The sequence below is a fragment of the Centruroides sculpturatus genome, unplaced genomic scaffold, assembly GCF_000671375.1.
Source record: "Centruroides sculpturatus isolate CEXI.00-Female unplaced genomic scaffold, Cexi_2.0 scaffold1744, whole genome shotgun sequence".
In the NCBI taxonomy this organism is placed as follows: domain Eukaryota; kingdom Metazoa; phylum Arthropoda; class Arachnida; order Scorpiones; family Buthidae; genus Centruroides; species Centruroides sculpturatus.
Window position 1 is genome coordinate 79,563 of NW_019385960.1, and position 27,566 is coordinate 107,128.

Here is a 27,566-nt window from a genome sequence, read left to right on the forward strand (position 1 = left end):
TTATATTATAATTTTTTAATATTTATTTTAACAAAGTATAAATTTAAAATGAATTTATATTAACCTGCAGTAAGTGGTACAACATCTTTACGTAACAAGATTCGTATCCTTCCAACATCTCTTCCATCTATTTTAATATCAAAATAAACCATTGGATTTGCTTTCATCTTCTTCTTTTCAGGTTCATCTTCCTAAAATATAATAAATTATTAATACAATATTTTCAATAAAAAAATAATTATTTTTATTAAATTGGACACTACTATTCTTTGTGAACGCTCAATATAATGAATGATTTACTCAATCTCTTAAGGCTTTTTTTAACAAATGAATGTTTTTACAAGATGAAGTGTTAATCCCCACGACTGAAATCCTCAACTTGAAACACCAGGAAATTTCTGCTTTGTCTGGTTCCTCTCTTCTAACCTGTCTAGCATGAGTAATCCCACTGGCAATAATACCACTGCTGACATAACTTGTTGGGTCATAGGAGACACAAGCCTCCTATGGCAAGGTCAGAAAGAAAAGATCAAGAGCATAAAATATGTGAGAAAGTGTGCAAAGAAATAGATGAAGATGGCAGAAGAAAAAGAGTATGCAGAGATAGAAGTGTCTGGAGAAATCTTGTAAATGGATGAGTGTTTGTGTGTAATTTTTTTTTTGTCAGCTGCCCATCCCTTCTGAGAAATGAGTTTGATGATAAGTTTTATATGAAAAGAATAACTAGATAACTATTAAATTGAGGAAACTAAATACATTTTTATACTGAAATGTTTTTGACTCAATTACAGTCATCATCAGCATGTTGAACATGTTCAATTATGGTTTTCTGAGTTAATCATTTCTTAAATATAGTGCCAAGTTTCTTTTGAGTATAATAAGCATATATGAATTTACTCATTTACTCAAACCTTTAGCATTCACTACAGCACTAGTTCATTGTATGTGTACCATATGTTTCCAGGTGATTACAGTTGATTGATATATTGATTAAGTGTGTGTGTTTGTGGTTTTGATTGTTGAAAAGCATGTAGATGACAATTATCAATGGCTGGTTTAGTAATCAATCAATAATTACTATTGTGAGAGTCTGGAGACCAGCTGACCTATTTCACCCACATTTCAAGGGAGATTTATTTAGAATTTACTTAAATTATTTAACGATTTATGAAATTATTTAATTAGGAAAATGAACCATAAAATAAGCTGTTACTTTTGAAATTAGTAGAAAGAGGGAAATAGAACTTCCTTTCATGTTTGTCAACTTCCTGGAGTGAGATCAATTATTTCACGTGTTTATGATACATCTGCTAGTACATTCACCCCTCATATCCCATCACATGGTGTGACATATTGACTCCGAATGGAGAGATTCAGGAATAAAAGGGTAAACATCCCGTTTTTCAAGGTTCATGTCTTCTCCTGGTCTCTTTGTCTCTCATTTCCTGTCACAAAACCTTCTCTCTGTTCTCCCAAGATTTCACCTTATGCGTATTTGATAAGAATTGCCAATTCTTCCAAGGTTCCCAAATACATTGAAATACAACATAATCAAATACAAAAAATCAACATAAGAGGTATTATGCACAACTTATTGTAACTCTCTGTCTTAATGGTCAAATAGAGGTGAAATCAGTTAGCTTATATATATATATATATAAATATATATATATATATTTATTATTCTTTGTATTTAATCTTCAACTTATTTTAATCATTAAATCTTTGTATATTTGTTTAACCTGGCTTCGATCTCGATTTATTTAACGTTGGTCACCCTGTCAACAGAATCATGACCCTTCCCACTCACATTAGCTAACTTCTCACTCAAACATATATCTAAAGATAAATCTCACAAGTTAAGACACGAGTAATCTTTTATCCTAACTGGTGTCAGGAATCCCAGACAATAGGAAACCCCAACAATCTTCCTGTTCTATAAAAATTAATAGCCATCCACTGACAAAGTGAGTGGGCCTCACAGTTCCAATTTCACAACAGGTGTTAATTAAAAGTTAATCAACCCTGACTCTTCACTGTGGATCCTCACAGTATGGCTTTATTGTAAAGTCAATAAATATTTAGATTAATTTCTATCTAGAGTTTGGCTCCTAGCACACAAGATGTATGCAGAGGGGCACCACTGGCCCTGTAGGTGCCAGGACTTCCTACTCAACACCAAAACTTTCTCGGCTTTTAAAGATTTCATAAATGGAACAGGGATTACAGTCCCAGACATTACTACTAGTCCAGCTCCAAGCCAAGGACTGCTTGCCCTTATGGGGGCCCACAACTAATCTACACACAAAACTGGTGTACTCTGCACCTTTGTTTAAGGATGCTATTCCACCCACTGGTGTTGCAAGCCTTGTAGCTATGAAGTGACACATGGTCTGCACTAGCTAGGTCCCTTGGGGTAGATTTAGCCATGTGCCTCTCTTGTATTGTGGACTGTTCATTGTAATGCCCCATGTTCTGTCTGGTGGCACCAGGATGTGTCCACATTATGCAATATGTTTGTCTAATTTGTTCTTCCACCCAAGACCCAAACTAGGATCTTGGTGCCTTCTATTCTTGCGTAACCAAGGCATTGACCTCTGGTCTTATAAAGGGGAGCCCTCCTAGGGTCTGTAGCAAATTAGCCGTTAGGTCACTAGACTAGGCTCCCAAGGAAGAGAAACCTACTGTGATTGTTGGCCGATTCTGCTTTTGTGTACTCTTCTCATTCTATTCCGTGACAACTAATCGTTGGGATCAAGTTTTGTATCGCGCAAAAGAATATACTCTGTTCTTTTAATGTATTTTCCGAATTACACGTTGTATTTTATTAAGCACAGAGCATATTCACTGTAATAACCAGGCTTCGACCCACTCTTTGTATATTTTATTTCTATGGATTCAACAAATGGGGCTTGACACTGGTTCTCATGTGATCTCACTTTGCACTTTCCTATATCCCCACTCTTCCCTTTCTTACTTCTCTTCAAAGGCTAAGCCACTAGTACTGCCTTCTTAACTTTTCCAGATAGATATCTAGGGTTTGGATGGTAAACAAGCAAATTTTTATATTTACTCTGGGGTCACAAATTTGAATCTGTGTCAATCTCAGAAATTTTCGTGGATATGAACTAATATGCATTCTGATAATATTTGAGTTTATAAAAATTAATAAATTAATTAAGCAAATGAGTTTAATGTATAATATTTACTGATAATTAATAATAAAAGTATAGAAAATAAAAATAAAATACCAGTGATTCTTCAGCAGGTCTTTTATTATTATCTTCTGTTTCTTCACTTTCATTAAGTGTTTTGCCAGCATATTCCTTTAACCAACTATCATCAGCCCATACTGTTAACATTTAAAAAAAATAATAATAAAATTAAGTATCCGAGAATAAACAGAAATAAAAGAAATATATTTTTACTGAAATATAAATCTGTTATTTACCTGGTTTAACAGAACCTTCTTTAATTTTCATGGGTTTAGCAATATTAACTCTGATTGTCCTACCAAATAATTCTGAGTCATTCTAAATTTACAAATAAAATAATTTTCATCAATATCTTGACTTTATATTTAATTATATGAAGATTAAAAAAATACGAATATTACTGTATTTCTTCAAGTCAAGACAAAATTTGATTTTAAATTTATGGTGTAAGATTTTTTGATGGAAAGAAAAATTTTAAAAATAATCAGTTTTATATAATTTTTTAACTGAAAATGTTAGAAATATAAATGCCAAAAAACAGGAAATGTTCTTTTGTTTTAATTCTGAATCATAATGTCATCTTGAAACTGTGTTAAATATTTAAAATAAGTTTAAAATGAATGCTCATATGATCTGATCCTAACTGTTGAGAAGTGGCTGATTAAATAGATATTATGTAATTTGGACTAAAGGTAGGTAGTTGCACTGTCTTTTATTAAATTTAAAAACTAGAGAAATTACAGTAGAGTTCTGAAAAAGCTACTCTCGATAACTAGATATTCTGTAAAAGTTGTTGTGTCTTTCAAATAAAACAAAAGTAATCAAATTTTTACCACTATAACTTAATACTAGGATCAAATAAGTTATTGTTCTTCACTGGCAACATTCAATAATAGCATCAGTCCCCATGTTAACAAAGAATATAACCCTTTTTCCAAGGTGACACTGCAAAATGCCACAATGCAAATGTTACTAACTTGAAATTAACCACCAAATAGCCAATATTTTTAAAAATTAAAATTTAACTACAAATAGAAATATTCACTATTGGTATGTAGTTAATATATATATATATATATATATGAATTTGCACATATAATATCCCTACAAAAATTCCACTGTTTAGGCTATCATCATCAATAAGCCATAAGACTCATCATTTTCAATAACTCGTCACATCGTCAGTCCACATTAAATCGAATTTGCAGGACTCTACTGTTCTGAATTAGTTTAGACTATTCAGGATGAAAATATTGATTCTGAGCAGGTTTTGAACCCACAACTTCTAAAGCTGATGTTAAAAGTTAATCAAATTATTTATTTATTTATTTCTCCAATTGTTAAATTTAATACAACATGGTAACATAATTAACTATCTTTAGTCTACATTCCAGTGAGCAGTACAGCCAAAATTGTGTTATTGATCATAATTGACCATTTGAAGATGTATGTAAATTGTTTTGAACTAGTAATATTACACATTATTGATTATAAGATGTACACCTCTACTTTGAACAAGTGAAAATAGATTAAAAAATCAATGTTAGAGGAAATATGGTATATACAGTGGTCCCTCGTATAACACACTTAATCTGTTCCAAATGAATGTCCGTTAAGTGAAAAGTCAGCATTTTCCCATAGAAATACATGTTAAAACATATATATATAATTATATATTATATTATGAATTATATATATATATTTAATTTGTTCCGCAGCATAAAATAACCGTACTGTACCATAAAAAATAATGAAAATGGAGCAGTCACCAATTATGTCGGGTAGTCAGATGTTGTGAGGAGGTGGAGGAACACCTTATTCACACATTCATACAGATACAGACTTTTTACACATTGCAGCAGGTCTCTTTTTATTGTTTTTTAATCAGAGTCAGATTCAGGAGAAGCTACTGGGGCTTGCATGGTCAATTCCTCTTCTTCCATTCTTTGTGTTTTGGCAGCTGGCTTCTTGAAAAACATGTCTAAAGTGGTCTGTTTCTCTCTCTTCTTCAACACCTGTCGAAAATGATGGGCAAGAGTGTCATTGTAGAGATCATTGATCCTGTTGGCCTCAGCTCTGTTTGGATAATGAGTGTTGGTAAACTCCTTAACCTCTCCCCATTTGACAAGGAAGTTTTTGTCAACTTTCACTCCTTCTGATGACTTCTTGCTTTGTTTCAATTGAAATCACCTTTCTGTTTTTTTGGAAGCCATGATTTGCACAACACTTGAATAAATGTAAATACCCTGCACTGAGGTGATGTACATAATAAACAAGGGAGCAAGCCGAATCCCAACGGGAGCTGTGTACTTCAGATATACTAATAATATATTCTAATAATACTAATATATTATAAAAATGGCATATTGTCATTGGCAACAGCAAAACAGTGGAAACATCATTCGCACTTCTTTGCAGAAAGTCCATTGTTCGCATAACGTAACTGCCAAACGGCAAGTCTGTTGCTCGCAGCCAGTCCGTTGCTCGAGTCACGTAACTGCCAAACGGAAAGTCCATTGTTCGAGTCACGTAACGGCCAAACAGAAAGTCCGTTGTTCTCAACGTCCGTTATTCGAGGCGTACATTATNTTTATTTATTTCTCCAATTGTTAAATTTAATACAACATGGTAACATAATTAACTATCTTTAGTCTACATTCCAGTGAGCAGTACAGCCAAAATTGTGTTATTGATCATAATTGACCATTTGAAGATGTATGTAAATTGTTTTGAACTAGTAATATTACACATTATTGATTATAAGATGTACACCTCTACTTTGAACAAGTGAAAATAGATTAAAAAATCAATGTTAGAGGAAATATGGTATATACAGTGGTCCCTCGTATAACACACTTAATCTGTTCCAAATGAATGTCCGTTAAGTGAAAAGTCAGCATTTTCCCATAGAAATACATGTTAAAACATATATATATAATTATATATTATATTATGAATTATATATATATATTTAATTTGTTCCGCAGCATAAAATAACCGTACTGTACCATAAAAAATAATGAAAATGGAGCAGTCACCAATTATGTCGGGTAGTCAGATGTTGTGAGGAGGTGGAGGAACACCTTATTCACACATTCATACAGATACAGACTTTTTACACATTGCAGCAGGTCTCTTTTTATTGTTTTTTAATCAGAGTCAGATTCAGGAGAAGCTACTGGGGCTTGCATGGTCAATTCCTCTTCTTCCATTCTTTGTGTTTTGGCAGCTGGCTTCTTGAAAAACATGTCTAAAGTGGTCTGTTTCTCTCTCTTCTTCAACACCTGTCGAAAATGATGGGCAAGAGTGTCATTGTAGAGATCATTGATCCTGTTGGCCTCAGCTCTGTTTGGATAATGAGTGTTGGTAAACTCCTTAACCTCTCCCCATTTGACAAGGAAGTTTTTGTCAACTTTCACTCCTTCTGATGACTTCTTGCTTTGTTTCAATTGAAATCACCTTTCTGTTTTTTTGGAAGCCATGATTTGCACAACACTTGAATAAATGTAAATACCCTGCACTGAGGTGATGTACATAATAAACAAGGGAGCAAGCCGAATCCCAACGGGAGCTGTGTACTTCAGATATACTAATAATATATTCTAATAATACTAATATATTATAAAAATGGCATATTGTCATTGGCAACAGCAAAACAGTGGAAACATCATTCGCACTTCTTTGCAGAAAGTCCATTGTTCGCATAACGTAACTGCCAAACGGCAAGTCTGTTGCTCGCAGCCAGTCCGTTGCTCGAGTCACGTAACTGCCAAACGGAAAGTCCATTGTTCGAGTCACGTAACGGCCAAACAGAAAGTCCGTTGTTCTCAACGTCCGTTATTCGAGGCGTACATTATACGAGGCACCACTGTAATTATCTATTATTATGATAAATAATTAAAATTAATACAGTATATATATTTCTAAGAAATAAGATCTTTTAAGTGTTTCTCTATGAATAATAAATTTTAAATATTTCTTAGAAAAACACTTAAAAGATCTTCTGTAAACAAAGAAATAAACATCTCTCCTTAATATTTAACTGGACAACTAAGGCACTAAAGCACCAACCTACTACTCTGGGAACTCAAGATTGAATCAGGGTGATCAAAAAACCACAGAAGTTTTTCAGGGGCTGACTGTCCCAGTTTTGTCAAACCCCATTTCTCACCACCTGACTGTTCCCCTTGTGGGTCTGGCTGAACCAATAATGTATATGATTAAAAGGCCCTCTTAGTGCCATATGGCAGAGAGAGAGAGAGAGAGAGAGAAGGAAAAATATATATATATATTTAATTTGTTCCGCAGCATAAAATAACCGTACTGTACCATAAAAAATAATGAAAATGGAGCAGTCACCAATTATGTCGGGTAGTCAGATGTTGTGAGGAGGTGGAGGAACACCTTATTCACACATTCATACAGATACAGACTTTTTACACATTGCAGCAGGTCTCTTTTTATTGTTTTTTAATCAGAGTCAGATTCAGGAGAAGCTACTGGGGCTTGCATGGTCAATTCCTCTTCTTCCATTCTTTGTGTTTTGGCAGCTGGCTTCTTGAAAAACATGTCTAAAGTGGTCTGTTTCTCTCTCTTCTTCAACACCTGTCGAAAATGATGGGCAAGAGTGTCATTGTAGAGATCATTGATCCTGTTGGCCTCAGCTCTGTTTGGATAATGAGTGTTGGTAAACTCCTTAACCTCTCCCCATTTGACAAGGAACTTTTTGTCAACTTTCACTCCTTTTGATGACTTCTTGCTTTGTTTCAATTGAAATCACCTTTCTGTTTTTTTGGAAGCCATGATTTGCACAACACTTGAATAAATGTAAATACCCTGCACTGAGGTGATGTACATAATAAACANACGGGCAAGAGTGTCATTGTAGAGATCATTGATCCTGTTGGCCTCAGCTCTGTTTGGATAATGAGTGTTGGTAAACTCCTTAACCTCTCCCCATTTGACAAGGAAGTTTTTGTCAACTTTCACTCCTTCTGATGACTTCTTGCTTTGTTTCAATTGAAATCACCTTTCTGTTTTTTTGGAAGCCATGATTTGCACAACACTTGAATAAATGTAAATACCCTGCACTGAGGTGATGTACATAATAAACAAGGGAGCAAGCCGAATCCCAACGGGAGCTGTGTACTTCAGATATACTAATAATATATTCTAATAATACTAATATATTATAAAAATGGCATATTGTCATTGGCAACAGCAAAACAGTGGAAACATCATTCGCACTTCTTTGCAGAAAGTCCATTGTTCGCATAACGTAACTGCCAAACGGCAAGTCTGTTGCTCGCAGCCAGTCCGTTGCTCGAGTCACGTAACTGCCAAACGGAAAGTCCATTGTTCGAGTCACGTAACGGCCAAACAGAAAGTCCGTTGTTCTCAACGTCCGTTATTCGAGGCGTACATTATACGAGGCACCACTGTAATTATCTATTATTATGATAAATAATTAAAATTAATACAGTATTTATTTATTTTTTAGAGAATACGAGGGAAGCGGCGCTTCCAACGCTTCTAATGACGGCACGCCACTGTTGAAAAGGTAGGTTTCGGGTCACGTGTGGATATGCTCAATCGTTAATTTTCCGATTAAGGGAAGCAAAGAATACAAATTTACACCTCAAAAGTCTTCGGCTCGTTACTTTTAGCGTCGTATTTTTTTTTTATAGGAATAAGAAGAACCTTTTTCCTGTCTACCATAGAAATAGAGTAAAGGAATCAACCATCGGTTTTTTAAAGTCGAAAATACTGATAATTAGATGATTCCCTTAACCTTAAAAAAACAGTTTGAACATAATATCCGTGCTTTTCGATGAAAATATTTTTAAAAATTTTCGTCCCTATAAGTTTTAGCATTGTGTAAATATCCCTTGTATCTCTCTTGACAAAGTTGCGCAGAGATTAACCCCCTATTTCACCAACAGACGATTAGACAAATCGCAGGATTAACAACTATCACTAATACAGGATTACTGATTTTGCGTTCCACCATTCTAAGATTAGACGTAATCTGGCATTAGTAACTAATCCACCAAATTCAGGCGATTAGTGTACTAATCTCGGCAAACATGGCGGAAGATTTGTCTTACTTTGCAGAGTATGCGTATGAAAACGAAATAATACAAAATTACTTTCGAATTCCACGACGATTAGTTTGTGATCGATCCAATCCTATTGAAAAGCTTGACGATCAACTGTTTATCGANTCAGAAACGAATGGAAAACTAGTAGTTTTCCGTGTACTAAAGATTAGTACAGTACGGTAATAATAATAAAAAAATAGATTATCTGACTCCATCGATTCTTTTTAGAATATTTTTATATATAAGAATAATTTTTAAAATTATTCTGTTACATGAATTATTTTGTTAGAATGTTGTATTTCTAAAAACTCTGATCTTATGTACTTCAAAACATTACATTTTACTATCTGACTTTATTATTTAATCTGATTTACAGTATATTTTAATGGCTTAATACTTTTGTACACTAAACTTTACAGCACAATATACCACAGAACATTTATTTGTTAATACTTTTCAGTTACAAAATTTTGTATTTTTTAAATCTGTTTTTCAAAATACCAAAACAATAAAAATTTATGTTTACCTTTTAATATTTTGAATATAATTAAATGTATTTGTCTGAAAGTTTCTGTAATTTAAATCTATTTTAAATCACTTAATTTTCATCCCATAAAACTTTTATCATCAGGACACACACAGTGTCCAAAAAGTTACTGTGCAGTGAAAAAGGCTTAAGTTTTAATAAAAGTGAAGTTTTACAATATTGCAGTTTCTCCTACAGTAAATGCTGGAAATGCTCCCAGAGGTCCCAAGATTGAGGAAGTGAGATCCTGAGATTCCATGACAGATTATGTAATTGATAAAGAAGTTTTCCAAAACTGTAGTCCAAAAATAAGAACATCTGTGAGCAAGCAGCAACATCATCTATCACAAAATGGAAATGTGGGACCTACTGCACAACTTAAAATCTTGTATGCAATACTGTACATATAACTCTATTGTCATTACAAATTTCTCACTGCACATCAATTTTTCAGACACCCTGTATAAACTATGTACACAATCATCTTCTCAGCTCTTTGTTGTTTCAGATGAATTAATCTCCACTGTTTCTAATCATTCTCATCATTTCAAATCTGAGATTCTTTCATCCTGTTTCAGTCTCTTCCAACTTTTTGTACACCTTTCATCATCTGTTCTCTTCAGTCAACTCTATCTCTCAATCATTCTTTTACAACAAAGAATTCATTAAAATGCCAAATTTCAAGTATCATACCAACATATGTTTTAATGAAATTATTCTTTGATAATGATTTTTGAAAGGTCCAAAAGCAGTTTGGAACCAATGTTTTCATCTCTTTTACATCAACAACTTAAATATTTTTTAATATATATCCTGATGACAAAGTATGAAAGCAACAACAATACCTGGTCGATAGGAAAGTTAGGACAAGAAATAAAAAAATTGCATTATCAGTTTTCATTAAGGTAAACTTGACAAAAAGGAACAAAAGAAATTAAAAATTTCAATATTTTGAAATCCATGGGGAAATTTGAGAGAATACATATGATTACTTGAATAAAATAATATCAAACAACAGAGTTTGCACTTAAAAGTTGTGAAATTTTGTACAGAGGATTTTCCAAATTTTCAAACCATATTACAGCAAAATTGTGTTGTATGAGGGATACCTCATACAACATGATTTTGCTCTAATATGGTTTACATGATTACAAACTCAATAGGTGTAAGTTGTAAGTTCCCTTATTCACATTTAAAACTTTTTTTCATTTTTAACTGTTTACACCCTCTGGACCCTAAGAGGATGCCCACTGTGGATTCAGCCAAACTCACAATGGGTCAGTCAGGTGATGATAAACAAGATCTAACATATCTGGGAAAATTGCAATTGCTCACCTGGATTCAATCCCAGATCTTTCAGATTGACGTCTTAACTGCCTCTGATACCTTGGTGTCCCATTAAAATAATTAATAATCATATCATTCAATAATATAGAGTCAAGGTTCATTTACAGTTGATTCCGTTTAATTGGGCCACCGGTTAATAGGGGCAGCTGCTTTATTGGGCCAAATCTGAAAGAATGGAAACCAAACTAATAAATTAATACACAATTTAATCACTTAATTGAGACAGTTGCAGAAAAGAAATTTAGCAAGTTTTGATATATTTTAGGGATCTTCTGAAAATAGTAGACACTACATACACTAATGTTGTGTAGGCCTAATGATTGGCAGAGACAAAGCAATTTTGTCTTTTGCTCAGGCAGTTCAGTTTTTCTGGAGGAGGTCACCATAGCAGGATGTATCACACAAGGATCCCATCTGAGATGGACCAGAATGCAAGCTACTGACCCTGCTCCAGATTGGACCAGATGATCCCTTTAAAAGTGGTGGGACAAAGATCCCCGGACAATTTTTCAAGGTCTCTCGAATGAGTTGGAAGACGGCTAGAGTTTCCTTGGAAGGTATTGTGTGCATAATTATGCCTAGATTCGAACAGCAGCCATCCAATTGTTGAGACCAGCATCCTGAGCTGGCAAATTCTATGGACACTCATGCCAAAGTAGCTCATCTCCAAGTAAAGGAAACTGTGCTCAAAGGAAGACAGTAAAGTGACTTTTGGCCAAACCCTTTCCTTTCTCCCTTTTTAGTTAGAACATGTTCTAACTAAAAAGGGAGAAAGGAAAAATCATTCGATCAGGAATGAATCAAATGGTCAACCCTTATATATGTCACTACTAATACTATATTTGGCAACACTAGAATGATGCGAATCAGTTATCTATCGTTGTGAGTCTGGCAAATTTATAGTACAAATATTTTCTGTATTTTGTTTAATAAAGCTTTAAAATAGGTACCTAAATATTATTTTTACCTACTTATTTATTTATCTATGTGTGAGGACTCAACCGAGGTTCGAATCATGTAAATCGCGATATTCCTATGTTTAAATAATAACGATAGATTAAAAATGAGAGGGGGAGGAAAATCCCTTAATCTAAACAACACGGCACAAAATGTAGACGAGTCTCGGATGACTGAAACACGTGTTAAACGAACTGTCGATGTCAGAGTGAAAAGTTATAAGTCAGAGACAAGTGGTCATATGCAGGTAGAACTTTGACCCCAGCGCTCATAAACAGTCAATCTAGGGAAACAATTTCTGAAAAGAGGGAAAGATTTAAGAGAGATAAATCATTGCATATGATCGTTCGAGTACCCAGATGACAGAAACCACGAGTAACGAAGCTAAATTATGAGCGCGAGTCTTGCAATTTTGTCAACAATCCCCCAGAACAATCGACAGAAAGGCGTCGAGCGGACACCTGGAATCGGACCTTTCCCGTGACCCGAGTCGGTCTCGATTTTCCCCAAAAACAAAAGAGAGACCAATCAGGAAGCGAGGAAGGGGACGAGGGGCCAATCAGAAGTCCGAATAGTGGGAGGAAAAACTATAAAAATCGGAAAATCAAGGTCAAGAAGGCTCTCCTCCGACCCCACGAAAGGTAGTGACTTCTATTGTGGTGTGTTGTCGCAAAAGAACTGTGGACTCCGTGGCTTCTATCTTCCGATCGTCCGCCTAGATCAGCAACAGCATCTCGTCCGCCCCGGGGCTACGACCGACGCCAAAGTTCTCACTTCTCCGCATCTTCGAGGGAAGAATCTAGTGAAGGACTATCGATTGCCGATGTAAGCATATATGTTAACAAATAAACGGCTTTCTTGTGTAAAACACTTGTCGTCATTTGCATCCTCCGTCACCGCCCACATACAACCTTCCCTTAGGTCCATTCTGACGCGGGATTAATAGATCCCTTCTAGGAGACGGCAACCTTACACAGGTGCCGTGAAGTGGGTTTCAAGCCCCCATCTCCCCCGGATCGGCCGTCTTACATTGGTGTCAGAACTGGGATATTTTAGGCCCAATCTACACCAGTTCTAATTTTACATATGTATTATATATTTTATTTTAGAATTTATTATTAGTTCGTTTAATTGGGGCAGCTGCTTAATTGGGTCAAAATGGATCAGTCCCAATGTCTTCCAATTAAGTGGAATTGACTGTATTTGAAATCACAGTTGAATCATTTTTAACTTATCTATGTTTGTTTTTGTATAACATTTTATATACCGTATATTTTATTTAATAGTATTGATACGATCCTAAAATTTGTGCACTTGTTACAATATTCTCAAAAGCAATGTTGCAATACTAAATTATTTTCAAATTAAGAATTATAAATACAATCATCATTTGTATTTTTATTATGATTATTATCATTATCACTGTTACTTAGACTTGATACAATATTTTTATGATAATTCATCAACTTGCATTAATATTTCATATAAATATCACAAACATGACATAATTTTTATTCAAATGATGATATATATAAATGGTGAGAGATATTAGAAATTTTAGTTTAAAACACGATGCAAACTATCAAATCTACATTTTAAAAAGCAAATGACAGCTTAATTTTTATCATCTGGAGTAAGCAAAATTAAGTATTAAAAATTAAATTAAGAGAAATTGTAAACTTAAATTCCTTTACTTATCCTGTTGAAAAGCCAAAGTGGGAAAAAGCAGCAATAAACATGCTTTAGCAGAGATACAAACTGTGTTACAAGTTATCAAATCTATTTTTAATCAAAAACATGATTAGGATATTCACAATAATCCTTATTAATAATTTCCAGCCACTTGCTAATTAGAAGATAGAAATTTATTAATTTTAAATGTGTCCTAATAATTTCAGCAGACCATACAATCAAAAAACTAATAATTTTGAAGACAGTTATCTGTGCAGGAGTTTCAATTCAATACAATAATTTTGTTAATTAAATTTCTAATGAATTAAATTTATTTTTAAATACAACTGTATTTAAAAAATAAATGAAACAACTGTTTTAAATATGTGGTACAAACTTTTAATAAATTAATGTTTTCTAAACTAGTTTACAGCATTGATAAAATTGCTAAAACAATAATTGTTTACAATTATCATCCTGGCAATTTTATCAAATGTATATTATATTTTTTATTTGTGTCATCGCCAGAGGGAATTTCTATATATAATGCTTTGCACATTGAGGCAGACAAGTAGCATCTAAATAAAGGTCAACTCCACCATAAGGCTGTTATTAACTGAGCTGTGAAAAGGACATAAGAAGACTTTATTGTATAGTGTTTTATATATTTTTGTGAAGTTAGTTTATAGCTCTTCATCGGGTGTAAACTTAAACATTAAGCCTGTTTAAATCTATACAATTCCATCAAAACCATCAAACTAATACAGAAATTCTAAAATGTCGAGAAGTTTGAATATTTTAATCAAGAATAAACATTTTTTGAGACAGTGTGCCACATCACAACAACGAAAAATTTGAATAAAAGAATAGTTTTTCAAAAATATTCTAACAATGCTATTTAACATTCATAATGAGGTGAAATATCTCAAAAAATAAATAATCTTAATTAAAATATTCAGGCTCCTCAATATTTTAGAATTTTCAAATTGTTTAATTAAACTTAAATTTAAAAATCTTCTTACGTGAATATTGGAAAGCATATAAATTAACACCCATAAACCTTAAAAGTCCAGTAGTAAATATTTAATAGCAAACAAATGCTTTTGACCGTACTTTCGGTCTTCTTCAGGTTCACCTGAAAAAGACCGAAAGTACTTTTAAGGTTTATGAGTGTTAATTGTTTGATTAAACATTAAGAAACAAAGAATACAGGAATTCTTAATATCTAAGTTTAAATCTGATGAAGTTACTGTATAAGCTAGCTTGAAAATGTTAATTTAGTAAAAGTTTAGTGCTGGATATGTAAAAAGCTTGTTTTACTTGTTCTTTAAATTTCTAATAATGTCATAATTAACATGTAAATTTTATCAGAGTAAGTCAAAAACTATAAAAAATCCTATAATTAAAAATTTAATTTTACATACCATATTATCAATTGCTGCAGCAGCATCCTAAAAGTAGAAAATAAAAACATATTCATTAGAAATTTTAATCAATAAAATATATTTTCTTAGTACAATATATTGATGATAAAAAAAACAAGTGTATACAATTAAAATTTTTTCCTCATAATTCAACTGTTTAATAAATTAATTCAAGAAATATATATGTAAACAATTTTAAAAATTTATAAATTCTTTAGAATCTTGATATCATCCTAAATAAANTATCTGGCAGTTTGTTTGGTAATTCAAATACATCAGGTTGTTTATGTTGTTATACTTAGTTTAATGACAGTTTAACATTTTGTAATTCATTACAAAATGTTAAAAATATTGAATTTGTTATGTTTTAGATAAATTTGCATCTATGCATGTTTTCAAATTTTGGTTTAATATCTAAAAATTTTAAGGAAATGATCGATCAATACATTTAATGAAATTAACATGATTTACTAAAAGCTTAATTTCACAAATAATAAAACCTTGCTAAGTTGAACTGTGTTAATTCAAAACTGTCTACTGGTTCCAAGCACAGTACGTAAGACTTTCAATATAATGCAGTCTTGTTAAGTTGAAATTGCCAGTACTCTTCTGTGTATCCTCATTCTTTGATAGGTCTGTGATATTCATTTTCTCTTCTTTCCATTAAATACAGATGTTTAAGATAAATTCATGGCATGGTGTGTTTGGTATGGAGCCAAACATAACACCATGCCATTACAACCTTGCACTGACATTCTTTTACTAATGCAGTATGTTCCCAGCATTCTGATTGAAACACTTTGATGCTTTGATGACACAGTCAAAAGTGCCATGAACTGTGTACAATTTTGTAATTATTCTGTGAACAGATTCTTGAAAAACAACTTGATGACAGGAAATTTATGAACATAGAAAAATGTGAAAGGTATTAAGTGTTTTGATATTTAAATTCATTAACTTAAAGTCAGATTTTTTTATCACTTAAATATCAATTTAACAAGGTTTTAAACATAAAGACGAAGATAACAATTAAAAAACATTTGTTTTTCTATTATTCTCTAAAATATCTCATTTAAATTTAATATATTGTTACTGTGTGCATATATTATTGTTATATCATAAAGTGAAAAATTTGATTTACTAGCCTACAGAACAAATGTAAATTCATATTTTTGTCTGATCAAGAAGCCAAATTCAAGTTATTTCTGTTTACTCCTAATCATTAATATTTGAATGTGTACTTCCAAATACTAACAATTCCATATAGTATATTCTGCTTATTGTAATTATTGTTATCAGAATTTATTAATAAGAACTAAATACGCCTGATCTTAGTCCAGTATAGCATTAAGACACCAGTATAAACCAATTATGATACAATCCACTAACAACAAATAATAATAATTATAATTGATAAATCTTCAAGTTACACATTTTAAATTGTCTTAACTGCCTTTTTAATGTCAGAGTCAATAAAACCAGAATTTCCACTAAATTTAGTCTAATTGACTTATTCCGCTTAATATTATCAATTATTATTATAAGTATAGGCGAGTTAAATGATTACAATAAGTGGATTCTACTACAGCATTTAAATTACAGAAATAATTAAACTTTTTCTTCACAAAATTGTTAATAAAATTTTTATCTAATTATTGTTTTATAATTTACCACTATAAAATGAGTGAGTATGTAATGTAAGAAAACAACATGTCAATTTTAGCATATCATTACATTGCCATGTTGTTCCATTACTAGTAATTTTATTGCTATTAAGTTGTCTTGTTATTTATAGACAGAAAGTAATATAATACTTACTTCAGCCATTTCAAATTCAATAAATGCAAAACCACGATGTTTTTCTGAATTTAAGTTAAGGAATAAAATATTTCATACTAAGCTGGAGATTTTTTATTTTCTCTCTCCATATTTGTAATGATTATATTTTAATCTTAGGAACTGCTTTTGCATACTTATCAAACTATATTTCAAAATAACATTATTTTTATTATTAAATAAAAATAAAATATTTATTACTTAAAAAGGGATTAGTATACTTTAATTTTTTCTTTCTTAACTTTTTCCACCCTGTAGATACAAGCAGGGCTTTCTATGACCATAGGTTTAGCCAGGTTAATAATGGGACAGCTGAATGGCAAGAAGTACTCATTAAATTTGTTTTGTTTAACTGGTGTCAATATTAGTTATTGTGAGGACCAGTCACCTGTCAACTCACTCGCAACCCCTCTGCCATTCGATAACCCAAACAAATGCCATCCAGTGATGCTGTGAGCAGACTTCACGAGCCTGACGCTGGAAAAGGAGTTTAGAGCAATCACCTGTAATCCCCGGATTCTCACAATTTTGAATTAATAAAAATTATTGACAATTTTAGTGATTTTTGATTGGTTACATGACAATGTTTCGTCACATTATTACAATCTTTTGCATTGGATAGTAATTCATAAATTAATCACCATATGTTACATTTCATAAAAATATAAAACATCAAATATGCTTGTAATGCTTATATTTATAAAAACTTTTACATATTGTCACATGACTATTTGTATTATCATGTGCTTACTTTGTTGAATTGCCAAACAAATTATTGATTGGGCTATAATAAGACTAATAAATTAGAAACAGGTCAATTTGACTAGAGGTAGGTGATTACATCATCATCTCTTGGTAAATTTAATAATTAGAATTAAATTCATTTGTAACTTGAATAATCTGTTAGAAAAGAATCAAACAGAACAAAGAGTGAGACTCTAACCCACAACTCTGCTTACCTTGCAGATGCATTGCCAATTATGCTACCTGGACCTCTGTCCAATCTTTGCTTCCAGATTAATTAATTTATTAATTTTGATTTGAATTGTTTAATTAATTTATTAATTTTAGATATAACCATATAGGTTATTTATCATGAGATGACAACCTAAATGCCATCCTCTGTCCAAATTGATTTACTAGCCTACAGAACAAATGTAAATTCATATTTTTGTCTGATCAAGAAGCCAAATTCAAGTTATTTCTGTTTACTCCTAATCATTAATATTTGAATGTGTACTTCCAAATACTAACAATTCCATATAGTATATTCTGCCTATTGTAATTATTGTTATCAGAATTTATTAATAAGAACTAAATACGCCTGATCTTAGTCCAGTATAGCATTAAGACACCAGTATAAACCAATTATGATACAATCCACTAACAACAAATAATAATAATTATAATTGATAAATCTTCAAGTTACACATTTTAAATTGTCTTAACTGCCTTTTTAATGTCAGAGTCAATAAAACCAGAATTTCCACTAAATTTAGTCTAATTGACTTATTCCGCTTAATATTATCAATTATTATTATAAGTATAGGCGAGTTAAATGATTACAATAAGTGGATTCTACTACAGCATTTAAATTACAGAAATAGTTAAACTTTTTCTTCACAAAATTGTTAATANATTATTATATACAAAAACATGTATTTGAATTGCTGAATGAACTGCCAGATTATCAATTGGGATATTTATTTCTAATTTATTAGCTTTATCTGGCAGTTTGTTTGGTAATTCAAATACATCAGGTTGTTTATGTTGTTATACTTAGTTTAATGACAGTTTAACATTTTGTAATTCATTACAAAATGTTAAAAATATTGAATTTGTTATGTTTTAGTTTATAAATTATAATTATTTTATGTTCATTAAAGTTTCAATAACAATTGAATAAAACACTGGAGATCACAAGTATCTACTAGTTCAAATGGATTATACTGTTGTGGAAACATAATTTAATCTTTTGTTAACTATTTGTTTTAAATTACAAGCTTAGTAAATTTTTACTTTTTTGCTTTAAACAAAAAAGTAAAAATTTATCATCTCCTGTAGAGCAGCGGTCCCCAACCTTTTTATCGCCGCGGACCGGTCAACGTTTGATATTTTACCGCGGCCCACTGAGGGGGGACGTTGATTGTTTATATTTTAGATTGATTTAATTTAATAATTTTAATTTAATTGTATTTAAACATGCCTTCAAAATAAAATATAGTTACACAAAAAAATAAACGTTAAATCAATGAGAACCCTGAGCTTGTTTCTTTGCAACAAGACGGTTCCATCTGGGGGTAATAGGAGACAATGACACCCGAAGTGTTTCTTATGTCCAGTTTATTCCGTTGTTCCGTCGTCCATTAAAAGTCGCACAAACCCGAGAGAAATATACCATAGTAAATAAAATGGAAATACCAGTAATTTAATGTTTCTTGGGCGGCCCGGTACCATTTGATCCATGGACCGGTACCGGTCCGCGGCCCGGGGGTTGGGGACCACTGCTGTAGAGGACCAAAAACATATTGTCTTCATTTTTCTATGTTAGTGTTTTCCAAAGTTTTGACATCTGTGTAACTGTTGTTATATTACGATAAATATAAGGTATAAGTCCTTGTAAAAAAATTCCTACAAACTACCCAAATACAGCATTTATCTCAACTTGAGTTAGCAAATTCATATGAAATACACAATTTGTGGGAAATATATACATAGACTCACAAAATAACCTTTGTAAGCACCAAAAAGTTTTTATTACTACTGTTTTTGGTCATTTTCAATGACATCCTTCAGATAATAGAATAAATAAAATGATTTTTAAAAATATTACATTAAACATTTAAAATAATTCACCACAGTTATTTTTCTGAATAATAATTCTGTGTATCATGGATTCATAGCCAAAAATTGCCACACACCAACTGAAAACTACACCACTTCATGTACTCTGAGGTATTCTTACACCACTTTGGGAAACATTATTATATATTACATTGCCAGCCTGAAAGAACTGTAAAGAATTTTAGAAAAACCATTATCAGAGCTAATTAGGATAATTACTTAAAGTGCATTGAGTTCAGTCAATATTTTTCATGATACTGGTAATTTGACTGCTATGTGTAGTTATTGTTTGCCTTTACACTTTGCGAAAAAATAAAAGACCACATCACTATGTTGCCAAAATAGCAGGAAGATTTACTCAAAGGAACATTATGTAACAATGTTACAGATTTCTTCTTTTCATAATAACAATTACATGTAATGGTGCAAAAAAATGAATATTAATACAACTAGAAGAAATATTATTTTTAAAGTTTATGTTTACTAAATTTTTCTTTAATAAAATATGGTGCTTACAAGTTAGTATTTATTTCATTTACTTTCACTTTGGGCTCACCAGTGGCCAAGCGGTCTTTTTCCCTGAACACTGGGAGTTTGGTAATGGGTTCGTGCCTTGCTCAGACAGGCTGACCATGTAAAGTTTTCTGGGTTTTCTCCACATCTGTATTGCATAAATAGGAGCCAGTTTTACTTAAAAAAAACCTTCCAGAAGGCATCCCCCTAGGCCAGGGCTGTCCAACTGGAGGCCCGCCAAATAATTTTTATGGCCCGCGAGTACATTTTACTATGAATAAATTTATGTTACTAAATTATTATTATTATTAATATTAAAATTATTTTACTATGTGAAAATTTAAACCTAATTTGAATTTAAAGTAGGTACTATTTAGTTTGCGTAACTTCACTTAACCTGGCTGAATACAGCAGCAACCTTCTTGGCCCCCGAAATGTTTGGTGAAGAAAATATGGCCCGCGGGCTATGATAAGTTGGACAGCGCTGCCCTAGGCATATTGCCCAAGTGTTGCATTGCCATAACTAAACAAACAAACAATACTTTCACTTTACTAATCATCATATAGTCTGTCATTCTTGACAAGCAAATTTATCAGTTGAATATAAAAATGATACTCGTTATCTTAAGTTGTTACTTAAAATATTAATATGAGTTTTTGATTGGGAAATCATAAGAGATGTTTCACTCTCCAATTATTTTTGTAAGTCTTACATTATTTACTTAATGATGATAGCTAGTTTTGCAAATCTTACATTGATCATCGGAGTGTGAAATATGAGTTTTGGTTTCTCAACAGAAAAGTCAAATTAAAAAAGAAAACATGATTATGACATTAATTCTGTATTTGTTATATTTATATTGTAAAATAATAAAACATATTCACACAGACTGGCTATCAATGTTAAAACTAATTTTAATGTTCAAGAAAATAAATAAATTCAAAAATAGACATAGAACTTTTTAGGTGAAGGCATGTACTTTTGGTAAATAAAATTTTTCTAATTTGGCATCAAACTCTCTTGAACATTACAATTTGTTTTTGCCATCAATAAACAGACTTTGTGACAATGTTTTATGGTTAAGATGATCTTAAATATCACTTTAGTGTCAATTTATCATATTTATATGATAAAAATTATTGTATTGTATAATATGTTTAAGCTATATATATAATTTAGTATAATTTTTAAAGGATACGTGTTTCATAATCTAAAGGTATTTGGATGTCGACAATATCACCAAAAGGAATAAACGCTGCATGTAGTATCTTCTCATCCACTTCTTCAGCCAAACCTCCTAAAAAATATTAAAACAATATGGGATTAATATTAGCAATTCTAGTAAAATAAATATTTTTCATTCAATTATCTTCAATTTATTCGAGAGAAATATACCATAGTAAATAAAATGGAAATACCAGTAATTTAATGTTTCTTGGGCGGCCCGGTACCATTTGATCCATGGACCGGTACCGGTCCGCGGCCCGGGGGTTGGGGACCACTGCTGTAAAGTANTCTTCTCATCCACTTCTTCAGCCAAACCTCCTAAAAAATATTAAAACAATATGGGATTAATATTAGCAATTCTAGTAAAATAAATATTTTTCATTCAATTATCTTCAATTTATTTACTTATTCTTATTAAATCTATTTATGAAACAATTTAAATGCTAAATTTTAATTAATTCAATTAAAAAAAAACCCAGCAGTGAGTTGTTTAACTTTCCCAGCAACATTTAAAACTGTGTGGGGGGTGCCATCTGTCATATTTTATTATTAAAAATTTTTTATTTTTAATTATTATAAAATGGCAAAAAGTGTAATTTTGAGGTGATATGGGTTTTTAAAAAAATTGTAAGTGCTAATTAAGAATAAAATTTTCATTAAGTTGGTTGGTTAGATGGCTCATGTTTTTTGGCATAAGAGCCATATAGGCTAAGATTATCATGTCAAATGGTAAATCTTAGCCTATATGACTGTTATACATGTTAATGACTTACAGAGAGTCCAGTAGCCTATCAAGATTTGGCATCTGGCCCAAAAATTCCCATCAAACTTTCATTTCCAAAATGCTGCCTATGACTCCTCTCAAATACAGTATGTCTGCAACTGCACAGTATGTCTTTCAGACTTAAAGTACAGTTTCAGTACTGGCATACTGGCTGGTCTTCACCCTTCAAAAGGTATTGCCGAGTATGACCAATTTTCAAACAAGTAAGAATCACCTCAGTCAATGCCCATTTATTGCATGCAATCTGCACAAATTGGCCATCAATTGCATGACTGAATGATTTTATTAACTACACTTGAGAGCCTTTATAACACAGTAACAGCAAAATTTTAATGAATGATAACGTTTTCGACCGCAACCTCAGTCTTCATGTTCAAATCTCACGTTTATAATCACTGAGATTTGAACATGGAATTTAGAACAACACGTTTAAAAATTTTTTTTAAAAACATGGAACAATTTACACGCACATAGACAACCTTTAACTGTATATATTACCATAGTGATAGAAATAACTCCACACCATAGACAATAATTAATAAGATATAACTAATGACATATAAAGAGGTTGCTAAATGCTAGTGTTGCCTGTTCCTTTTGTAACAGTACTTCCATGCATAGGAAACCTTATTGGCATCCTTTGAGTTAACACATTAACTGCCATTCAATGCACTGGCAATCATACTAATTAGGACCGTACAGAGCCATCCAACTGCCCGACATCGCTATAACCAATGTAGTTTCATTCATAGACATAGACATATATTTTATTGAAACACACTAAGCAAAATGTATCTGGGTGGTACATGGTATAACCCAGTTACATCGTGAGTAAATGTTACATAGCAGGGATACAATTTAACAATGACAAGTTGCAAAACGAAGGAAGGTTAAATTGGTTACAGAGAAAAAATTGGTACATAATAACAAGTTATGTGATAGGATATATGATGAAGTATAATACAAAGGCAATTTCAGATGTCTAGATGTGAATACAAGTACAGATACAAGTACAATGTGCAGTAAGATTGTAAATAATTACATATTAGAATTAGAAATGATAATGACATAGAGCAATTGATATACAGTAAAAAATGGTTACAAAAATATACGTAATAATAATAAAATTATAAAGTACAAGTCGACCCCCCTATAAGATCATTGATTTTTCCGTTTTATTTGAATTACATGTTGTACGAGTCATTTAGATTTTACAAATACGTGTGCCGGACTGTGAATGGCTCACATATTTGTAAAATCTAAGTGACTCGTACAACATGTAATTCAGATAAAACGGAAAAATCAATGATCTTATAGGGGGGTCGACTGTATACTGTAATGTACAATACAGTAAATATGGTTACACTGATACAAATAATAATAAAATGTTAGGATATACAATAGCATTTATGATGAGTACAGAGTGAGTGTACAAGTGGGAAATAAAATCCAGATACACATACAGGTAACTATGTGATACACAAAATAGTTAAAATATGTACAAGGAATAATAGAAGTGGTAGAACAGTGAATATACAAATATACAGGGTAAAGTTGCATAACTAATTGCAAGTGCAGATACAGGTATGTGTTGGGATGAATTACCAAAGAGAAGAGGGTCTAGTGGAGTTAATTGTAGGCAGGCACAATCCAATTCAATATTTTATTGCCGTACAAGGAAGTACAACACCGGTACCGCATGTAGCACAACCGGTAACAAATGCGAAAACAAATACATGAAGTACAAAGTGTTATAAGTAGATTGATTAAACAGATAGCATAAATTTGAGATATAACTTATGATAAATACATACATAAACATGAATAATCAATTAGTCAGTTGGAGTGGAATTAGATTCCACAAGTGTTTCGCAAGTTCCAGGGTAATGTTGTCATGGCTGGGTGCTTTTTTATTACTTAGATTGGCAATAGCCCAGCTGATTTCCTGTTGAAGAAAATTGGGGGTGTTTTGTGTATTGATATCCCTGTTGACCTCTTCACGGGCCATTCGGTGACTCTCAGTATCCTCATCATTTGTATTGGCCATACAAAATTGGTCGATCTTTCTGTTAGCAGCCTGAAAAAAGTCCTGTCCAATGGTGGAAGGAGTGCAAGATATGCCTATACTTGATCTTGTTAGTACAGAAGCGGGTGAGGAATGTAGTTTCACTCAAGGTTAAATTATCCTGGCTTTGTAAGATGTTGTCTTAAATCCTAGTGGTGGCCTCTTGCAGACATCTATAAAGTTGGCTCTGATCACTGTATGGCCTAATGAAGTGGTTTGATGACCAGCGGTTGTAGTGTCTTTTTTAATAAAAAGACTATTTTATATCTGATAGTGTATTTTTAATAGTGAATAGTTAAAAAAAGGAAAAAAATATTGAAAACTAGTTTATTCATTCTCTTTTATTACATATAAAGTAAATAATATTACAGAACAAAAATCAAAGTATATAAGTGCAAAATAATATATATTTACAGAAAAAAACATGTGCAGACCAAACAAATTGTAAAATACTTTTAACACATAGATGTAAAAACTTTTAATTAGATGAGCATGTGCAATTACAGTGTGTTGTAATATAAATAGCCTGTGGTCTTATAGTTTCCGGTTCGTCGTTCATCTATTTTTTTTATCTTCACTCTACTGACTGTTATATAATGACCCTTCTATTTACATTATAATAAAATATTAAATATAAAATTTTCTCATTGTGGCCATTAAATATACAAAATATCATATTACAGGTGGCAGTTAATGCGTTAATGAGTGCTTCGTGGACCCAATATATACTAAATCACTTTGGGAATCATGTAGACACCCAGAGCCAGACTTTCATCGGCCCTATCTTTGCCGTTGCGCAGTAGCCCATACACCATGTTGGATTTTCTATAGGCAATCTTTGTGTCCATACGGGCAGCAATTTCTTTATATATGGAGCTTAGATGCTGGTTATATTCCACTACTGTGTGAGATTGGTTAAAGTTGTGATCCTGTGTTCTGTTGTTTAGACAGTCACATCAAGGATGCTAATAAGGTTTCCTATGCATGGAGGTACTGTTACAAAAGGAACAGGCAACACTAAAATTTAGCAACCTCTTTATATGTCATTAGTTATATCTTATTAATTATTGTCTACGTTGTGGAGTTATTTCTATCACTATGGTAACATATATAGTTAAAGGTTGTCTATGTACATGTAAATTGTTTCATGTTTTTAAAAAAATAATTTTTAAACACGTTATAAATTCCATGTTTAAATCTCACTGGTTATAAACCTGAGAAAAACAGAGGTTGCTGTCAAAAATGTTAGTATTCATTAAAATTTTGCTGTTACCATGTTATAAAGGTTCTCGAGTGTAGATTATCATTTCCAGTAACTCAGTAAGATGATGTTTAATTGATAATATTTTATTAACTACAGCATGATTTTATTAACAATTGATTCTCAAAATATACAAGCCTTTGCAGTTAATTTCTTATCTTCACATGGAACGAATCTTCTTCAGGATTCCAAATGATTTTCTGGCACTCTTAAAAAATGCCTTTTATCATCTTTTTCACTAAGATATTCGGAAGATTGCAACCGAAAACAAAACATGTTGGCATGTTTACTAATGACTAAATGCCTGAACGATTAAATGCTAATAACTAAATGCATTAATTAATAAAAGATAATGACTAAATGACTAAAAATCAAAAGATTAAACAAGTGAAAAATAATATGCCTTCAACTGTTTTCATATTGTAGCAGATCCCAAACGTTTGAAGTACCCCTAACAGCCAATGCAGTCATTTCCACTACTTTTCTGCTTGCAGTCAGTGAGCAGATTCATCGACTCTGGTTCTACAGCAGAAAACTCTTTTCTACTTAGAATTTTAGGGAATGCATATGCACTCTCTGCATTCCCTGGATCCACCTCTGGTTCCCCTGTTTTGCTGTTAGTGTTTTGAGAGGATGGCTGACCTTCATGAACATTCATACACCATTAACTTTTATGTCACTTATAAGTTATCAGTACAAGATGTTTCATATCATTCAAAAAAGTGATCATTATAATTTGAATCTCCATATCCACTGATATCCAAGCAATCTGTGAGGCCGAACTATGACAATTACGGGTTAATAAACAAAGATTATATTTAAAGAACACTCTTTCTTAATGGTTCCTGGCAAAATATTTGGATCACTGTATTTTGGGCTGAGACATGATATTATAATCTTTTATATATAATTTAATTTATGGTTGTTTGAATTTTTCATTGGCATTCCTGATTTAATTAATTTCCTATAGCATTAAGTGAATCATTTCTGTTTTGAAGGCTGTCATCCCTATAAATACATTATATACTAACCAAATATACAATGCTACTAACAAATAACTTCAAATTAAAAAGAATTTTAACCTTAATGTTAACCAAAAATGTTATTTTTCAAAATATTTATCAAAAACTAATAACAGAACAATGTTACAAATTAAAAATGGAACAACAAAAAAGATAAAACTTCAACAAAACATACCAACGTAAACAACACGTTTTGTGTTCACCGCCATCTTTACAGCATGGAGCGCCCCCTCTTCAAATAGCTTATAACATCATAACTTTATACATAGCTTATAACATCATAACTTTATCAAACCTAATTTTATACATTAAAAATATTTGTAAGAATTATTTATAAAAAAGTATATTTTGAATTATATAAATATTTAACTTATTCATTTTTTCTTTTTTTTTCAATTTTACTTTTTCCATTATGATAGTATCAGAAGGGAGTTTTTAATCATAATCATCGTAAGTTCGGCCAGTTTCACAATAGGAATGCCGGATGGCCGGGCCTAATATATCCGAAGCAGACTGCCCGTGAATAATTTCTTGATCAAGAATCGACTAAATATTCTCTTTTATCGTTATCATTGATCCCGAAACGAATTCGGAGACTTACAAAATAATTCAATTGATTAATTTTTGCGAGATATCAGCGCATTATGCCAACCAAAATGCTTGCCCATTATGGACGAGCATTTACGAGCATTTAAGAACACTGTCCCCATCCATATTGCCCATGATAGATTACAAGAATCTGAACCGACTTCAAACTCAAAACTATCTGGCC

The 27,566-nt window shown here is 32.0% G+C and overlaps 1 protein-coding gene across 1 annotated transcript in view; it reads right to left on the bottom strand.

Moving 5' to 3' along the window:
- Positions 1–27,095, bottom strand: part of LOC111612816 (peptidyl-prolyl cis-trans isomerase E-like) — a 27,553-nt gene extending 458 nt beyond the window's left edge. Inside the window, exons 1-7 of the mRNA XM_023354072.1 lie at positions 26,970–27,095; positions 21,634–21,732; positions 17,060–17,103; positions 15,242–15,268; positions 3,452–3,533; positions 3,252–3,352; positions 65–191 (exon numbers count right to left, since the gene is read on the bottom strand). Coding sequence (XP_023209840.1) covers positions 65–191; positions 3,252–3,352; positions 3,452–3,533; positions 15,242–15,268; positions 17,060–17,103; positions 21,634–21,732; positions 26,970–27,003 — 514 coding nt within the window. The 5' untranslated portion in view covers positions 27,004–27,095. The remainder of the gene's footprint in view (positions 1–64; positions 192–3,251; positions 3,353–3,451; positions 3,534–15,241; positions 15,269–17,059; positions 17,104–21,633; positions 21,733–26,969) is intronic.
- Positions 27,096–27,566: the final 471 nt, after the last annotated feature.